General features: G+C 54.4%; 7 protein-coding genes across 7 annotated transcripts; 4 read left to right on the top strand and 3 right to left on the bottom strand.

Annotated features, from left to right (window-relative positions):
- Positions 1–1,763: 1,763 nt before the first annotated feature.
- Positions 1,764–2,275, top strand: SPSK_05622 (uncharacterized protein; the record flags this gene model as incomplete). Its single annotated transcript, XM_016732364.1, has 2 exons — positions 1,764–1,928; positions 1,958–2,275. The coding sequence occupies 2 exons, from the start codon at positions 1,764–1,766 to the stop codon at positions 2,273–2,275; spliced, it is 483 nt and encodes a 160-aa protein (XP_016583376.1).
- A 551-nt stretch (positions 2,276–2,826) lies between these two features.
- SPSK_05630 (uncharacterized protein) lies at positions 2,827–3,330 on the bottom strand (the record flags this gene model as incomplete). The annotated part of the gene is made up of 1 exon (XM_016732372.1): positions 2,827–3,330. One exon carries the CDS (start codon positions 3,328–3,330, stop codon positions 2,827–2,829), a length of 504 nt encoding a protein of 167 aa, XP_016583375.1.
- Positions 3,331–4,036: 706 nt separating this feature from the next.
- On the top strand, positions 4,037–4,452 carry SPSK_05663 (apoptosis-inducing TAF9-like domain 1 family protein; the record flags this gene model as incomplete). Its single annotated transcript, XM_016732404.1, has 2 exons — positions 4,037–4,060; positions 4,132–4,452. The coding sequence occupies 2 exons, from the start codon at positions 4,037–4,039 to the stop codon at positions 4,450–4,452; spliced, it is 345 nt and encodes a 114-aa protein (XP_016583374.1).
- Positions 4,453–4,759: 307 nt separating this feature from the next.
- On the bottom strand, positions 4,760–6,946 carry SPSK_05029 (uncharacterized protein; the record flags this gene model as incomplete). Its single annotated transcript, XM_016731782.1, has 4 exons — positions 4,760–6,088; positions 6,267–6,434; positions 6,496–6,819; positions 6,911–6,946. The coding sequence occupies 4 exons, from the start codon at positions 6,944–6,946 to the stop codon at positions 4,760–4,762; spliced, it is 1,857 nt and encodes a 618-aa protein (XP_016583373.1).
- A 491-nt stretch (positions 6,947–7,437) lies between these two features.
- Positions 7,438–10,675, top strand: SPSK_04889 (U3 small nucleolar RNA-associated protein 13; the record flags this gene model as incomplete). The annotated part of the gene is made up of 3 exons (XM_016731649.1): positions 7,438–7,614; positions 7,677–7,704; positions 7,797–10,675. 3 exons carry the CDS (start codon positions 7,438–7,440, stop codon positions 10,673–10,675), a joined length of 3,084 nt encoding a protein of 1,027 aa, XP_016583372.1.
- A 426-nt stretch (positions 10,676–11,101) lies between these two features.
- On the top strand, positions 11,102–11,764 carry SPSK_05577 (uncharacterized protein; the record flags this gene model as incomplete). The annotated part of the gene is made up of 3 exons (XM_016732320.1): positions 11,102–11,106; positions 11,262–11,487; positions 11,531–11,764. The coding sequence occupies 3 exons, from the start codon at positions 11,102–11,104 to the stop codon at positions 11,762–11,764; spliced, it is 465 nt and encodes a 154-aa protein (XP_016583371.1).
- A 2,816-nt stretch (positions 11,765–14,580) lies between these two features.
- SPSK_10654 (uncharacterized protein) lies at positions 14,581–15,096 on the bottom strand (the record flags this gene model as incomplete). Its single annotated transcript, XM_016736977.1, has 2 exons — positions 14,581–15,042; positions 15,073–15,096. 2 exons carry the CDS (start codon positions 15,094–15,096, stop codon positions 14,581–14,583), a joined length of 486 nt encoding a protein of 161 aa, XP_016583370.1.
- Positions 15,097–17,695: the final 2,599 nt, after the last annotated feature.

Here is a 17,695-nt window from a genome sequence, read left to right as displayed (position 1 = left end):
TATTGCAACTGAGCAGCTTATGTTGTAATTCCTCCGTATTGACTTTGGTCGCCTTGCCGACTCTTTGTATGTTTTGGGTCTTTTGTTTTTCCTCGAAACAGTTCATTGCAGTGTCCAGGTTATGCCTCCAATTGCTCCATGTCAGTCGGTATCTATCGCCTTGTTTACTTGCTTGTGAGACGTTTCGTATGCCGGATGTATCTGTCGTCCCAAATCGGCTGATCGAAGACGCATGATGGATGGGGCGAGTGCATTTGGTATTTGGACCAGTTTCCTTGATCCCAACCGCCCTATCTGCCCTTTTGTGTCGAAAACACCTGATGTCTGCCCAAAGCAGACGATGGGAGGGGAAGGACAAAGAGCGAAAGTCCAAAAGAAGCCAAGCGAATCAAAGGTTCCGGCGTGTGGTTGTTGTTGGCCACCCAGTGGAGGGGGGCAGCGTCTTGTCTTGGCTACCAAAATTGTTGTGTTTTGTTGCTTGTTGGGTTGTGCAAAACCCCTGTCACACTTGGGCACGACGTCTCTGTTATGGTGGCGGTGGGATCTGTTCTTGTGTCGGTCATGCCTGCCGTGCACAGCACCTGCTGTATAACCTCTATCTCGTTGCTGCCGTCGGTATCGTCGAAGTCGCCGCCTTGGTGCAGGAACGACCGACCTACACAAAGAATATTCCCCTAATCTAGGAGGTACGACCAGCACTCGTGTTACTGCTCTCTTTGCTCTTTCTTGATCGTTTACTTCTGCCTGACCCCTATTGAGGATTGTTTCTTGTGCAGAGGAAGGAACGTCCTTCCGGACACTACACGTGGGAGCATCTTGTTGATAATCTGAATTCTACGTAGCCTATTCCCCCACCCAAATTGCATTTTACGGTTCAATTATCTCCGCCTGTTTCTTGTTAGCCCTATTTAATTACAAACTTGCTGCCTGTACCGTCATACTCCATCCATGCCCATCACAACACCAATCTATCTGCCAAGGAACCGAACAGTTGTCTCAACGGTTGGCCCAGCACACGGGCGGCGTAAATGAACTCTACCTCTGCACTCGTGACACAGACGTTTGATTTGTCTCCGATCCACAAGTTTGTGCATAGGTTCTCCTTCGTGCGTGTCGCAGGAGTATTGCACTTGCCTTAAAGACTCTGTCCCGTCATGAGAGTCGTGAGAGATTTGACGCCAATGTGCGGTTTCTTGGATCCGGCCGTTCCAGATGCGAGACATTCCCCCATGTCTCTGTCCGACATAAGTCACGTTCTTCTCTACGGAGCACAGGAGGCTGACGGACGGCCATGAAGGAATACAAGTGTCACTTGGGCTGGCCGTCACTCAACCCCCAGTTGACGAGCGCCGACTGGTTCCCAGATATGGCATGTGACGGGTCTTCTTCTCGCAGACATACAACTGTACACAAGAAAAGTACGCGAGCATAGCTGCTTCGTTAGTAACTCATGCCAACATGGCTATCAGGTCAACAGCTTTGGATCTTGGCGACAAACACTAAGATGCCGAGATTACAAATGGCAGTGAGGAGCTGTGCACCGCGAGACACAACACTTGCGACATGAGCAGCAGAGACCACTCAATGAACGGAATGGAGGCACCCAGAAAGAAAAAATGTGAAAGAAGCAGTCTGTAAGGTGCAAAAAACGTGAATTCTTGTGCCAGGCTAACTCGATATACTTTTCACAGGTAGGTTACACTCTTACGCCGTCCAGCTACATCGTAAGACTGTGCATGTCTGAGCATATTGGATACACCAAAATGACTCACCTGATTCCCTTTCCGGCGGTACACGGCGGGCCTGGCGACAGGGCCATCGAAGCATTACAAGATAGCACGCGAGCCGGCTGTTGCATTCAGTCTGCCAACGGCCGTCATCGCAGTTGTCACAGATCGAACCATGTCACTAGCATGACAGGCGGCACAGTATGCTATACGTGACCTTGGACATACAGAGACGGCACACACAAGTTTTGCGGACAAAGCACCGTGTGGCCATAGCCAAGAGGACACCGGCCACCATTTCGGCACCGAAGTCCATATCAAGAGAAAAAAGACGATATCGAGGACGAGTACGAGAGCGAAAAGTACCAGGTGATGTCGACTGGGGCAACACCAGCAGGCCGAACGAGGGAGAGTCACTGTCGACCGAAGATGATGATGTGCTTGTAGAGCGCAGCAGTCCCCTCCACGCCCCGGGCGAGTCCGAAGTCGCAGAACATCACCGAACACAATCTTTGCGTACCAGGCTATTGATGGTCAGACGAGATTGAAGGGCGACGGTCGAGTGGGTGGGGTGATGAGGCTCTTCCAAGGTGGCATTGATGGGAAATGCCGGGTCAAATTGACAGCCTGACAGCCTGCCTAGGCGTTGCTGTTATTAAGCTGTCGAGGTCCATCCTGGTCGGCAGTGCCTTGACAGTCAAAGGGAGCTCGCAGCCCTGCAGAGCCTCATCAGTCGTGGATCGCCATTTGTTGCCTTGTTAATATACCGGTGTGGCTTAGACCCGTATGGTCGTGCAGCTTCACAGCCTCGTTTCGGTGAAGTACACCGCCTAGGCGTCTGCACTAGCGGCCACGCACGACGAACAAATGACATGCATAGCATTCGGCACGCACACCAGCGTTCCGTATCGCTTTGCGTTGGCGACATCGAACAAGATTGCACAAAACATCTCTGCATAAAAAACGTGTCCCATTATTAGTCTATTTCTGATAGTATGCCGCTGCCCCAAAAAGAACGCCAGATGCAATGCCGCCAGCTACCAGTTCCTTGATGATCTCTGCGGACATCAATGTCCATCGTCCGACTCGCTATCGACGTCTAGTCCTCTAAGAACTCTTCAATGTCCTTATCGTCTTCGTCGGCCTGCGCGTCTGCCAGCTGTTGCTCGTGCGCCTCCAGCATGTTGCGAAGCATCCGCCGTTGTCGCTTGCGCGCGTTCTTGCCCCAGTCTGTGCCAGACGCCGCAGCACCCGTGACGGCACCCTCGTTGTCGCTGTCGTCTTCGTCGTCGCTGCCCAGGATGGCAGCCGCAGCCTTGGAGTTCTTGGGGGCCCCGCCCCGTAGGTCGTTGGCCGACAGGGCGGGCTTCTCTCCGTTAGCGATCGCGACGGCCTCGGCCAGCGACGCCTTCTCGTCGGCCTCGTGCTGCTTCATCTGAACACGGCCGCCGAGCTTGACGATATAGGGCCGCAGCAGCATGTAGGCGCCAGCGATGACAACGAGGCGGATCCATTGGTGGATGGTGAGGCTACCAAAAGAGCCAGCGAGGTTGTTGGCGAAGCGGCTGCCCACGAGAGACACGACGTCGCCGAGGCCAGCCATTTTGTTTCTGTGTAAAATGGAGGGCGAAGCAAGGAAGATGGAGGTGAATATCGGCTCGAATTGACGATCAATCCTATCGCAACAGAAAGTCGTATGGAAAAGGCCGCTGAAAGATGACGTTGCTGGGTCGCAAAAACGTCGTGGAACCAGAAACGAATGGAAGAAGACCAAAAAGAGGGCACAAAAGAAAAAGCAACGAAAGGACCAGGTAATAGCGTCGGGGAGAGTCGTATTCGCGTGCCGCGAATGTCGCGATGGAAGCCCGGAGAAGGAAATTTCGTGAGTTGGTGGAAAAGCACAAAAATTACGTGTAATTGCTACTGCGCGATAGCTTCGCCAGAGAACTTTTATCGCGCGCCACTCTGTCCTGTGGTTGGCTGATGGTAGGTCCTTTGCGCTTCAGTTACAGGGCTTGGAGTGGGCTTTCGGGTCGTCCGGACGGGCTGGGATCGCCACTAGAACGCTAAAAGCCGCAAAAAGAGCAACCGGCCACGGCGACGAGAAAACTTCCTGGCCGTTGCCGCATTGGGCAAGCGGGTCCTCCTTGCCTATTTCGTACTGACGTACAACATGCTAATTACAGTGCCGACAGCCGTGTGCCATTGCTACATCATACTGGCAAGGCTGTCGCGTCTTCCCCACCCAAAAGCGCGTAACCTGGACATCGTCATCACCAGACACAGCGAAAGGCTGGAGCAACGACAACATGGCCAACCAAGACGAGCAGGAGGTAATTTTGTGCTTTTATCGCTCCTCGTATTTTGATTGCCTGTATTTGTCTGACCACTAACCCAACAGCAGCTCAAATCCGCCCTCTGGTCTGCTGTCAGTGACCTCGTCGACCAGGAGTCCATCAAGCAGAACCGTAACGCCACGCCCCAGTTCATTGGCGCCCTCGCCGATATGGTGTGGACGCAGATTGAGTCGGTGGCCGCTGATCTCGAGAGCTTCAGCCGCCACGCGGGGCGATCGACCATAACAACCGACGACGTGCTGCTGCTGGCGCGGCGTAACGAGGACCTGTACGACATTCTCAAAGAGCAGGTGGACGAGCGGAAAGCGGCACGCGCAACGACAGGAAATAAGAGCAAGAAGGGAAAGCAGAGGGCATCGCGGGAGTGAATTGGGATGCGGTGGTGTTGCCACAGCCGTCGGAGCCTGTAACATACGATGCCGCTGTGTCCAAAGAAATGGACAGCGTAATGTGACCATGACCATATTTCTTATCTTTTTTTTTTTTGCACCTGATGTTAATACATGACGAGATCGGGGTATGATGTGCACAAGCTCGAGTACAATAACACTATGGACAATACCCGTCAAGCGCATATGAAAAAGCACGCTGTCCCTCCAACGCCCATAATATGAATGGCAATATACAGTGTTTGCAACCCAAGCCCTACGTGTTTGACCCGCCCGACACGTCTAACTAAACGACGTCAATAGGATCGCTTTCGCGCTTCTGTGCACCATATAATTTCAGCTTCTCCCGCACCACACGCATGAAGCTCCAGCCTTGCTGGCTACCCCTGTAGAGCCACGAGATGCCCAGTGCAGCCAGGACCCCGACAGACTTGACAGCGGCCTCCAGTACGATAGCCATAGCGTAGTGGTTTGCCGCGCTCAGCGAGAACGTCCCGCCCGGCACAAAGGGAAACGGCACGGTGCCGAGGTCGTACAGGTCGTCCACCCGTTGGCCGTGCTGCAAGCGGTAGCCGCGGGCCATGAGGCGCACGACGGCTGCTTCACAGTCGACAAGCAACAGCTTGGCGGCAAGTGACGCAGCGTTATCGGACAAGATGGCGGCCGGGAGCCTCGACAACATCGTATCCGAATTGAACGGCGCGTTAACGCCTGGGTAGTAAACACCCCGGAGGTAGGTGCCGAGTGAGGGGCTGCCACCGAAGGGGCCATAACCGTCGCCCTCGTAACCTATGCTCACCGTGGCGCTCTGGCGGAGCTCGGCGGACCACGCATTGGGCGGTGCGTCGCCCGCCGACCCAGCCTCCACATCGAAACTGACCAATGTCGCGCTCAGCTCAAACTCCTCCTCTTCGCTAATGTAGCCATCACCGCCCCCGCCACTGGACACGGTATTCCGCCGACGAGGTGCGTTTGTCGGCGAGCCTGGCGGAGGCGTCGTCGAGGTGCGGTGCTGCTGTTGGGTCGGGGTCGTTTCAGACGAACCCGACGCCTCGCCGGCTCTTTCGTTTGCACTTTCATCAACAGCCACCGCATCCTGGACACCATCAATGGCGTTCCGTCGGTTGCTGTCGTTATGTTCATCCCCTTCACTCAAGAGGCGCTGGCTGTCGGCCGGCGGCGGCGGGACAGCAGGTCGTGTCCGTGTTTGCGTTTGCTGTTGTGGCGGCGGAGGTGGAGGCACTGGTGGCCGTGGAGGCAGCACCTCGACATTAGGAAGCCCTGCCAACCGGCGCTCGCCGGTATACGGGTTAAACTCGGACACGGGCCGCTGCAGGGGCGGGTTGGAAGGCGTATTCAGGGTGTCATAGATAGCGTAGTTGAGGTGGTGTGAGAGTTGCTCCCGGAGTTCTGTGTAGCCGTAAAACACGGCAATGGGTGCAACGCAGAACAGAACCTGTCCCACCCACTCCGCCACGCCGCCGAAAGAGTACGACGTCGGAAGGATCGGCGGACGGGCAATGGGCGAATCACTGGAGAAGGGAACGAAATAGAGCGGTCCCGGAAGCCAAGGGAATGCAGGTATGATGGCGAGTCGTTGGAGACACGAGAAGAGCTGAAGGTGCACACGCACATATTTGGTGGCGATGCGAAGCCTAGGGAGGGTTAGTCGGATTGCAAACGGCAAGACGGCAATACGGCAATACGAAAAAAAACAGCAAACAAAGCACGGTAAAAACAAGTTTTCAGAATCAGGGCTTGCGCAAAAACCAAACGCAGGCACCCGGGCGCACTGACCAGAGGTTCTCGCGGATGCTCTTGCGCTCAAGGGAGGCATGCCGCAGGAAACGATCCACGACGCTAGCCAGGACGCCGCTGGATAGAATATCGAAGAGGGGGTGCAGACCGTAGTCCTGCCGGAAGTGCCTCCAAGGCGGGTAAGTGGAAAATTGGGTATAAAGCTACATCGTCAGCGATGACAAGGTTTGGACATCAAAACAGCACAGCACCAGATACACCTACCAACGCCCGCTGCCGCAGCGGCTCGGCACCCCAAACACCCAGGGCGCCGATCACCCGAGCCGGGTCCCAGAGCTTGCGGCCCAGCATGTCCTCAAGGTGCTGCTGGATCAGCTGGTTGTCCGATTCGGACTCGGCCGTGATAAGGCTGTCCGGCTCGGCAACGCCGATCACATGCATGACCTCATTGTGTGACCGGACAATGTTGCGGTTGATACGCTTCGTCTCTGCATTGACAGGCCGGCCACGCTCATCGTAGTCTTGCGGCGGTTCGCGCGGGTTGGCCTCGCCATTGCCCAGCACGAGGATGTCGTAAGGGGAGCGGCCCTGAGGAGCAGCGGTTAGTGAGAAGCGAAATGAAGTGACCGTGAGGCAGGGTGAGACACGATCACCAACAAGAAGCAAGGCTCATACTTACAAGCGCCTGCGACGTCAACGGACCGAGCCTCGTCATTCTCAAAAAGGCGTGCACTGTTCACATGCCGTGCGCGACATGAGAGAACGTGGTTCGGGACGATGAAGCGAGAAGTGAGGCGAAAAGCGAAGGCAGTGTCACCTATGACCCCCGTTGTTATGAACTCCGTACTAGCTCGCTACGGGGCAGGTGCTACAGGGGAGCTGCTACTCAACTCACTGCTCTAGGAAGACACACTTTTGAAGCGGCAGGCGCAATCGACACTGAGCTGTACCGTGCGAGAAACTACGCACTGTGGCTCAGCACAGTCCACAGTTTTCCTCAGCTTCGCGCTAAGATAACTTTATTTCTTATCGTTAAAAAAAGTTTGGAAAGCGCCAGTGCCAACTGCAAAACTGCAAAACGCAGAAGGAGCAGAGGGACAAGAAAATAGTCCACTAGGAAAATCTTCACGGCGAGCGAAATCAACAACAAACCGAGCTTCGTGACACAATCCCAACCACACAGCACCCTACAACCACTCGCCCACCATGGCGACGAAGCTCGCGTACAAGACGACCTTTGAGGTTGACCAGGTCATCCGGCCAATCTACACAGGTGGTTCAGTGGCTCTCGACAGCGGCTCGCGCATTCTGGCGACGACGCTCGGCGAGGATGCTGTGCTCACGGACCTGGCGACAGGCAAGCTGTTTGCACGAATTGAAGGAGTACGTCGGCTGCAATTGGTAGGAGTCGATATGCGGGACAGCTGCTAACGTTGATGCTCTAGGATGGCGAACCAATCTCGACATTAATATGTTCGTATTATGGCCCTCTCTCCGTCTCTCATTTTCTTTGTTTTGTTGCACTTTTGCTCCATCCAACTCGTCACACTGACCTCTCCTCTCAGTATCGCCATCCGCATCCCACCTCGTCGTCTGCTCGCGGTCCCTGGCCATGCGCATCTATGCCCTACAGGTGTCCCAGGACCTGGACGCCGTCGAGCCAACTCTTCTACGCACGCTCAAGCCGCACGCCACGCCGGCCGTCGTTCTCGCCGTGGACCGCACAAGCACACTCCTGGCCACGGGCGCCGCCGACGGCAACATCAAGGTGTGGGATATCCGGGGCGGCTTTGTGACGCACACGTTCCGCGGGCCCAGCGTGCTCGTCTCGGCGCTGCACTTTTTCGAGGTCGCAGCAACCGCCGGCGGTGCTCCTGCTGAGGTGGCCGCACGGGACGGCAAGAAAAAGAAGAACAAGAAGGGCACCCAGCAGGAGAGCTTGCCCGCGTCTACAGCACAGGCTGTGGACACGGCAGCTCGCTTCCGGCTTGCGTCGGGCAGCCAGGACGGCAAGGTGCGCGTGTGGGACCTGCACAAGCGAGCTGTTGTGGCCAATCTGGATGCGCACGTGTCAGACGTGCAGGCCCTTGACTACTCGCCGGCGCAAAACGTCTTTGTCACGGCCGGTCGCGACAAGACCATCATCTGGTGGGACGCCAAAACGTGGACGCAGCGGCGCGTGGTGCCGACGTTTGAGCTGATTGAGGCAGCTGGCTTTGTGTCTGGTGCCGACGGTGCCGATGCAGAGGCTGACAGCGGCGCCGTGACCTACTCTGCTGGTGCCAACGGCTGTATCCGGCTGTGGGAGACACGTACAGGCCGTGAGATCACGGCCGAGCAGCCAGCACGATCGGACGAGGAGCTGATTGTTGCAGCGCTGTTCCGGCCCGCGCAGTCGACACTTCTATGTGTGCAGATGGACCAGACTCTTGCTCTCTACCCTGTGCCGACATCGCGGGATCTGCTGAACACATTTACCAGCAATGCCAAGGCTGGTGGTGACAGCAGCGGCCTCGCACCCCTCGAGCCGGCGCGGCGCATCTCGGGCACACACGACGACGTCATCGACCTAGCCTTCTTGCTGCCCGACCAGTCGCTGCTGGCGCTGGGCACCAACTCGGAGGACGTGCGCATTGTCTCCGTGGCGGAACCGGAAGCTTCATCGACACCCAGCAGTGCTGCCTATTTTGGCCAGGATGTAGCCTTGCTGAAAGGCCACACTGACATTGTGGTGTCGCTTGACGTCGACTGGTCGGGCCACTGGGTTGCCACGGGTGCCAAGGACAACACCGCGCGGCTTTGGCGCGTCGATCAATCGGCGACGGACGCCGGCGGCAACAAAGTGTACAGCTGCTATGCCGTCTTTGCAGGCCATGCGGAGTCTGTCGGTGCCGTCGCGCTGCCCAAGGCCGTGCCCGAAGCAGGCACGCCTGCGTTTGAGGATGCCCTCAACCACCCGCCGGCATTCCTCGTCACGGGCTCGCAGGATCTGACGGTCAAGCGTTGGGACATCCCACGGCAGGCACCAACTGCATCGTCGGCGCAGCAGCGCGCCCTGTTCACCCGCAAGGCACACGACAAGGACATCAATGCGCTGGACGTGGATGCGGCCGGGCAGCTGTTTGCGTCGTCGTCGCAGGACCGCACGGTCAAGATCTTTTCGGTGCGCGAGGGCGAGGTGCAGGGCATTCTACGGGGCCACCGCCGCGGTGTGTGGTCGGTCAAGTTTGCACCGCTGCACACCCCCTCGCTGACGAGTGACACGGGCACCGTGGCCGGCGGCAGCCGTGGTTTTGTCCTGACGGGCAGCGGTGACAAGACGGTCAAGCTGTGGAGCCTGGCGGACTACACATGCCTGCGGACGTTTGAGGGCCACACGAACAGCGTTCTCAAGGTGGCGTGGCTGGGCAGCGGCGGCGACGGCGCCGAGGACGACGGGAACGACGACGACGACGGGAACGACGACGACGACGGCGGCGAAGCGGATGACGAATACATGGATCTCGACAACGACGAAGAACGGCCGTCGCGCCGCAGCGCCTCTTCCTCCCGCGGCCCTGCTCCCGTGCTCTTTGCCAGTGCCGGTGGCGACGGTCTTGTGAAGGTCTGGGATGCCGCGTCGGGCGAGGCGGCGTGCACCCTCGACAACCACGAAGACCGTGTGTGGGCACTGGCTGTGCGCAACCCGGCCCCGGCCCCGACCACGTCTACGACTACGACAACGACTACGACTACGACTACGACCGCTACATCGTCCAAGAAGAGGCGCCCACGCATGTTTGTGTCCGGTGGCGGCGACGCCACGATCTCCTTCTGGCGCGACACGACTGCGTCGACAGTGGCTGCCGCGGCCGAAGCCGCCAAGGAGCGCGTCGAGCAGGAACAGCTGCTGGCCAACCACATGCGCCGCGGCGCGTACCGCGAGGCCCTCACGCTGGCGCTGCAGCTCAACCAGCCGGGTCGTCTGCTGTCCGTCTTGTCGCAGGTTGGCGAGTATGGCGCGAACCCAGGCGTCGACGCCGCGCTGGCCTCGCTGACGGACGACCAGCTCTACCTGTTGCTGCTGCGCGTGCGTGATTGGAACACCAACGGACGCACCGCGACGGTGGCGCAGCGCGTGCTTGCCTCGATTGTGCGCAGCTACTCGGCGACGCGGCTGGCCGGGCTTGCCCGGCGCCGGCACTCCAAGGCTGTCGAGGGCGGTGAGCCGGTGGTGGACGACATGAGCACTGGCGGCGTCAGCAGCAGCATCCGCGGCGCCAACATCAAGGACGTCCTCGATGCGCTGCTGGCCTACACGGAGCGCCACTACCGGCGCATGGCCGAGCTGCTGGACGAGAGCTACCTGGTGGACTACACGCTGCAGGAGATGGATGCTCTGCAAATGCCAGGCGGGCCCGTCGCCGGCGAGATTGAAGACGTGGCTATGGCGGGCGCGGAGTAGGGTAGGGCCTATTGCATACGTTGGCTACAGCACAAAAATCAAAAGCCACTGTGTAAACACGGCGTGTTGGGTCATTGGAGTTACGGTTTGGCTTTTTCTGTCCGCGTATATTTTGCTGCATTGCCATCACATGTTGGGTATATTTCCATCGCATATGCGGATAATCCATTGGTTATTTTGATTCTGCTTTTACACATACTTTCGGTCTACTACAAGTATTCCGGCACAAAATTCATGGACATTCTCCTGCATTTCCCTCTTGAACATTAAACCTGATCACGAGATCCTTTGCGAACGGATCACCGTCGGGCACAGGCTGTCGGATCCGATTCGCAGAAAGACATGCCGAAAAGAACCGGCCAACTCGGGCTGTGTCGATCGCCAACCATCTGTCTAACCCGCCCAACAGCCGTGATAATTTCCAAGATGATGTTCGTGTCGCAAAACTGATGTCTCATATTGTTTTCATTTTGCCGTGTCGTTGCAGCGACATCTGAAATCCTCACCGGTGTTTATTTTTACTCCTTTTCCCGATGCTTCATGCCCATGCTAATGTTGCTTTCTATAATCCAAAATAGCAACCCAGAAGCAGCAGAGCTTTTGACAGAGGAGCACGCCGCTTTGACAGCTCCAGAGACAGACGACGTGAACCACTGGATCCCACGGTTGACATCCATATTATCGCAGAAGCTGGTCCGCAGCTCTCCCTGATGAAGCTTCAAGCCCTTGACCCAGGCCCAGACAAGGTTCAGACCGAAGCTCTCGTACGGAACCTGCCGGTGGCTAGGCCGCAGTGGCTGTGGACCAGTGCAGTCAGTGCATCCTGGACATATAAGAGAAAAACAGACAATATAGGGGGCTGGACGACTGAGACTGGGTGTTGTTCCAGGCCAGCAGCACCCGTCCCAGGGCCCTCCACGTCTTCGGTCCCGACAAAAGCGCCGACCCAGCGTTGCTGTGGACGATCAGAGACAACCAAACGTCGCAGCACAGCGGTATGGGGGAGGGCACGGGTTGCAACGGGAGGGGACGCAGAGCAAGGAGAAGAGCGAAGGATGTCAGGATGGCAGGATCAATGTGAGAGTGTGATGTCTGTTGGGTTGCGAGGCCGTGCTGTTGCTGCTCCTTGATTTTCCGTTGCAACTAAGTTGTGTATCAAGGTGTGTTGCGTCCGGATAGATGGATATGCACGACAAGTTGGAGAAGACGAACGAAACAAGGCGCGTGCCAGCCCTTGGTGGCAAAGGATGGGAGGGCAATGCTTTGCCGTTTGTGTTTGTGCAGCCAACATGAACGCGTCAACAAATCCGGCTGCACTTGTCTCGAATTACGCAATACCCAGTGCCCAGGACATGCCGGGATGGCTGGCTGCCAAGCACAAAATTGTGTCGTTGCGGCCGAAGGATGTTGTTTTGTTCTTGTCGCGACTTTTCTCTTGCTTCACGGAATACAACGTGGCCTGTAAAATAATGGAAAGAAAAAAGGACAAAAACACCTCTTTTGGTTATCACTTTATTTATTGTTTTGATTTTTTTAAGCAGAATACTCTTGTCATTTTATGAAACAGAAACCGCTGCAGAATACCACTACCGTTCAACGCTCTTGATATACTCGGCGATTTAAGTTCCTGACTATGTATGGTTCATTCTCTCGCATTGCAGCTTTCCTCATGTTTCCATCCTCTTCCCCTTTCTTCGTGCCGTTCATCGATCACAGCCTCTTTGCCGGGGAGATTACTTTATTTCCAACCCCCCTGATCCCTGGCCGTACCGGAACGCTGAGCCGCCAGCCTTTTGTTAATAATGCTCGTTGTATGGCGCGGGGAGGGGAGACGGGATAGAAGTTTGGGACACATGTGGAGGAAGCAATAGTACAAAGGGGATAAGGGAAAAAAAAAATGAGACTTGCAAAGTTTTCAGATTTCGTTGCCTCAAAACGTAGCATAATAATTCACTATTTTTTTTGGTTCGGCTACATGTACCTTGTCCTATTACTTAGTTACTTTGCATTTCTGTACAGATGCCTTCAGTTACTCCTACACTCTTCCGGGACGCATGTCCTTGCTTGGACTGCATGTATTTACTTTTGCAGTAAAATCCGGAATGAATCTCAATATCCCCAGGGACAGATAGAGTATATTGCACTCCTTCCAGCTCCCAGGAGCAATCTGTATTTCCAGGTAAACGCAAAATAATCTAAATAAAAGTGTGAATCACAAGGGACGCAGTATTGCAGTGCCGTACTATGTACACAAAGTATCGTGTATGGTGAACTACAGTGAGACGGGAAAGGAGGCACGTGTCGCTCTACACTGCCATTCCTCTATACCTTTTTTATGTGTGTTTGTTTAGTTTGTTTTTTTTTTTTTTTTTTTTTTGTTGCCTTTTCTTCGCAGATTTGCCTGTCCTTGCCGCGCCAACCACGAGACGTCTGTCCGACACCCGTTCGATACACCGCCAACCGCACATGCATGGCCAGCCCGACGAATTTCGCTTGCCATTTAGCCAGCGGTATTTGGTGTTGGACACACAAGGTTAAACAGGAGCAAATAACGAGCAATATACCTCCAATGCGAACTGCTGTTATAAAACCGTCGATCAGAGCGTTTGAAGAGGCCAGCATGCATACGGAGGACTTGCACGGAATATAGAAACGCTACTCGGTAATAGCAACAATCATATGAACACGGGCCTCGTATTTGGTACGAGGAGCACTGCGCAGCTATCGTTTGCGGATTGACGCATGGGCAGGACTTTTCCTTGGGTCCTGCATTTTCTTTGCATTTTGCATCTGTCCTTGCACGGGGCGGCAAAGTTGACAGGATCGCCTGGAAGATCGGCCGGCATTGCGTTGCTGGCCCCTTTAATTTTAAGAAGAGAAACGGGAGTCAAGTTCGATGTGCTTGTGTGTTGCGTATATCTGTGTATGATGCTTTTATTTATGTATTTTATTTAATGTATTTTGGTTCCACGTTCGCTCATTCCCGTACTTGTCGTCGTTGCGAATCTGCCCTCAACGTCTCATTTCCTTTCAACTACAGCCGGCATCCTTTGACGCAAACGCAGTGTGCCGTGCCGCGTTTCTCCTTCTTATTTCATCACTCCCTTAATTCCATGCTTAATACCTGAAAGCCCTACCACGCATTCGCCTTAACGCACCAGCCACACATCGTAGTTGGCCCTATTATCTCACCAAACGGCTGCTATTATAGCACACACTGATGTCCACATGGAACGCATTAACTGGGTCAGCGGATCGTCTGTATTTTCTTTTGTATCGGATGTGCAATATGGGCGCTTCCATCTGATATAGTCCTCGATGGACGTCGTCGTTGGGACGTGAACAGTGATGACTGTAGGAAGTTCAACGCACAAAGCATTCCATTCTCGGTCGGTCGGTCACGCCCGTGCTGCTGTTTTAAACAAAATGCAAGAAAACACTGGAGAACACATGTTGAAGAAATACAGAAAATAAAAGGAACGCTGTACTACTTTCAGTCACAATAATAGTATCAAATCCCATGGGCCATCCAAGCCAAAAGGGAGTGAACAAAGACCTCATGATATGAAACTAAATAAAATAAATAAGCGCAGCAAGTGTTTGGTATATAGAAAAAGCGAGGCAAAGAGCCTGGGAGCATAACGTGGAACCATGAACATGAAAGCAGAGCTCGGTCTGGCATAAAATTACAGTCTGCGTCGACGCCCGCACCCGGCGGCAACGTACCGGAATATCAAAGTCAAACGGCTGCAACGCTGGCTGGTTTCTATTTCCATTCTTTTTTTTGGGCGGGCCATCTCCACGGTGCACGGCTGACGGTCAACAATACATGCATACGGAGGTACGGAGTACGTGTATGTATGCACTGAGTACGGCATAGCGTCGGATGGACGGACGGGCTGTCCCTACGTCGTGCGAGAGACAATGGGCTGCACGCGACAGAAATAAGCAGCACACGGGCTCGCTCTGGCTCGGACGACGTCTCGCAACCCCGAAATCGAATGCAAAACGACGTGCCGGGGATTTCTCGAGCCAGGGCGCTGCGCAACCAGAGTAGGGCGAACCACAGTTGCCCATTTTCTTGTCCACCCGGAGGAAGAGGCGGGGGAGAACATCGCGTCGTATTTCGGCGTGCAACGTAATACTGCGTCCCAATGTTGCGTGATGGAAGGGGGATGGCTCCTGTAATTTTGTACAAAATGGCAATGCGCACCGGCAGTCGACAGACGCAGGGCAAAGGCGCCGGCCTGGAGGCTGGAGTTGGCTGCAAAGTCGGGCCTCTGTGCGAGATCGAAACGGCTGTCCATGTCGAGGTCCTGCAGAGTAACCTTGGCGAAAACAGGGACAACTGATGAGGCATACGACAACTACTGGGACAAACACAAAAATAAACGGACGTTGGTGTTGGTGGCAATGCGCATGTGGTGAGAGAGGACAATAATTTCTATTGTGAAGTTAATTTTATTATTATTATTTCTTTTTCTGTTCTCCCTCTTTTCTTTTCTTGAAGTTATCCTTTCCGCAACCGAGTGAACCTACTGCAAATAAACAATAATCAATGGCACAAAGGAAAATGTAGATAGAACAAGACAAGACACGAAAGGAACCCACGAGAGACTTGTCTCTCCGCATCAGTCTTTTTTCATTTTTATATTTCATTTCGTAGTTTTTTCCTTGTCACCTATCCACATCCACCCCACTTGTCGGCGCGACGCGCCGGCTCCCTTTCGTCGTATTACTCACAGACCAACTCCCAGCAGGGCTCTATTCCGTACTTTCTTCTCCATAGGCTCCAATACCTGTTCGTACCCGAATGTTACGCCCTTCAGTGTGACTCGTAGCGGGCAACCTCTACCTTGCCGCTCGGGAGTTTCTGTTGTGCCATTTTCGCATTCATGACACCAATTGGATGTCTGTTATCATAGGAACCCCAGCCTAGTCCAACTGCCACTCGACTCGACGTTGGCCGTTTTCTTACTGTGACAAGGAGGGGGTGAGATGCTCCATTGTTTTGCCGAGTATCATTCGTGTATTGAGTATTATTCGAGTGCCAGCAAATCTCATCATCAGCGGCAGACGACCATGCTCTCCGACGGCAACGCAATGCAAACAGTCTAGGCTCTGACGGTTCGCAGGGAGGAGGGTAGGGGTAGGTAAGAAAGTGACACAGACGAAGAGGGATGTGCTGCGTTCGTACTCCGTAATACCCCATATATTTCCTCTGTCGAAAAGCACATGCCATTCGGTAATTCGATACCATCGTTTATTTTCAACTGCCTTCCGCTTTCGTCACGACAAGACATGTCCTTGTGCGTATTCGTACTGTTCGTATTGTTCGTACTGCTCTTTGGTTGGTCTTTCTGGCCTCGGCTTCTCCTTCTCAGCTTCTACCATTTGAACTGCAGAACGAGACTCAGTACAATGTCGTACGTCGTTTTCTTTGGCCCTCCCTATTCTCCGCCCAGACAAGGAACGAAGCGGAAGTGAACTGTTGCACTGAAGCTCTGCCCACTTGATTGATTACCCGGTGTCTTCAACTGGCCTTGACACGCTGGACCAGAGTCGTATCCCAAGTGGCTTTTTGGCATTGCATTTGCGCTGTATCATTAGTGTCCTCTTTGGGTTACAGTTCAAAGTGGCCTTCAAGTTCACTGGGGCGGTACGTCGTATGGAAGGCTTGTTTTTTCGTTTTACCCAAGTGCCACTTGTATGGCTCGCCAAGGCATCCGTGTCCATTTGCTCTGGTGTCTGAGGTAGCACTCGGTAGATTGGGTGGTACGAGTTGCCTGCAATTCTGCAGCAGTGCGCGCCCGTTTCTCGCAAATGGGGAGACAGGAGGACAAAAGGAAGAGAGGGGACGCCGTACATGGACATGTCTTGCTGCATAGCACCCATTGGCATAGGTCGTCAGGTCTGCTGGTCGTCTCGTCTCGAACCATCTCGTCCCATGTTGCCCCATCTCCCTTCACATGCGAGAAGGCAAAAACAGAAGCAAGTGGCCGAAGCATTTTCATAGATATGCCGACGCACTCGGCCCTCTGGTGTCCGTAGCTGAACACCACCACGGCGAGGCCGGTAGTTGTGGACGGCGATGCAGGCTGGGTGCGTCCATGAGCTGCATTCACGTCGTCCTTTTGACGGCCAAGGATAACATCGGCGACAAAAGCCGACAAGGGAACACTGGGGTGGACATCCTTGTTCGGTTTCTTTGGCTGTGTTGTCGTTCGTCACGAGTCAGCGGTTTGATTTTGCTCCCCTGCATCATTGTGATTTTCGTTTTGTCGTCATTGTGGGCGTCAAGAAAGGTATCACACCACAGTTGTCTATCTCTGCTCTGTGCTTTTGATGCAACGCACGCGAGCCAATATTAAACGTCGTAATATTGGACAGGGTTTACGGCTTTGGTGAGCGAGATGCGAGGGACACCAATGTGGAGAGAGGAGGATACGACAGCACAGAAAGGCGGCTGTAATAAAAGCCCAAAAAGCTCCAAAAGCGGGCTTTGCACGGGTGAGCCTCTAACACCGGACAGCACGACACTCTAAAAATAGGCTTACAGACGGGAGGCGGGCGTCTGTGTACGGTGTCTTGTGAGAGCTTCCGTTTATTGATGTGATTTGTGGTGAGCTGCTTTTGTTTGGCCTTGTTGATGTGTCCAGGAAGTCTCAATCTCAATCTCATGTCAGCAACTGCTCACCTCTCGTCTAGAGAACTGAGCGTCCATACCTCGTACGTCGTCGGTTGCACTAACTCAAGGATGTTCTTGTTCTTCGACGTCATGTCGACGAAAAGTGACCTCGCAACATATTGCTCGTTATGGTCTTAGACAGTGCTTGCAGTCTAACTTGCCCGCTAACAAGTGCATTCTCGCCATGTGGAAGTACTTTGCAACTCGGTGTCGAAAAGTCTCTGCAGATTCGTAATGGCCTGCAGTTGTACATCGTACATGGACGGAGAGCGGGGCACCACACCTACCGACAGAGCAGTGCCGATCAGGAGAAATAGAATACAAAAGTTCAA

Source organism: Sporothrix schenckii (assembly GCF_000961545.1).
Source record: "Sporothrix schenckii 1099-18 chromosome Unknown Cont49, whole genome shotgun sequence".
Lineage (NCBI taxonomy): Eukaryota > Fungi > Ascomycota > Sordariomycetes > Ophiostomatales > Ophiostomataceae > Sporothrix > Sporothrix schenckii.
This window is presented reverse-complemented; position numbering and strand designations above follow the sequence as displayed.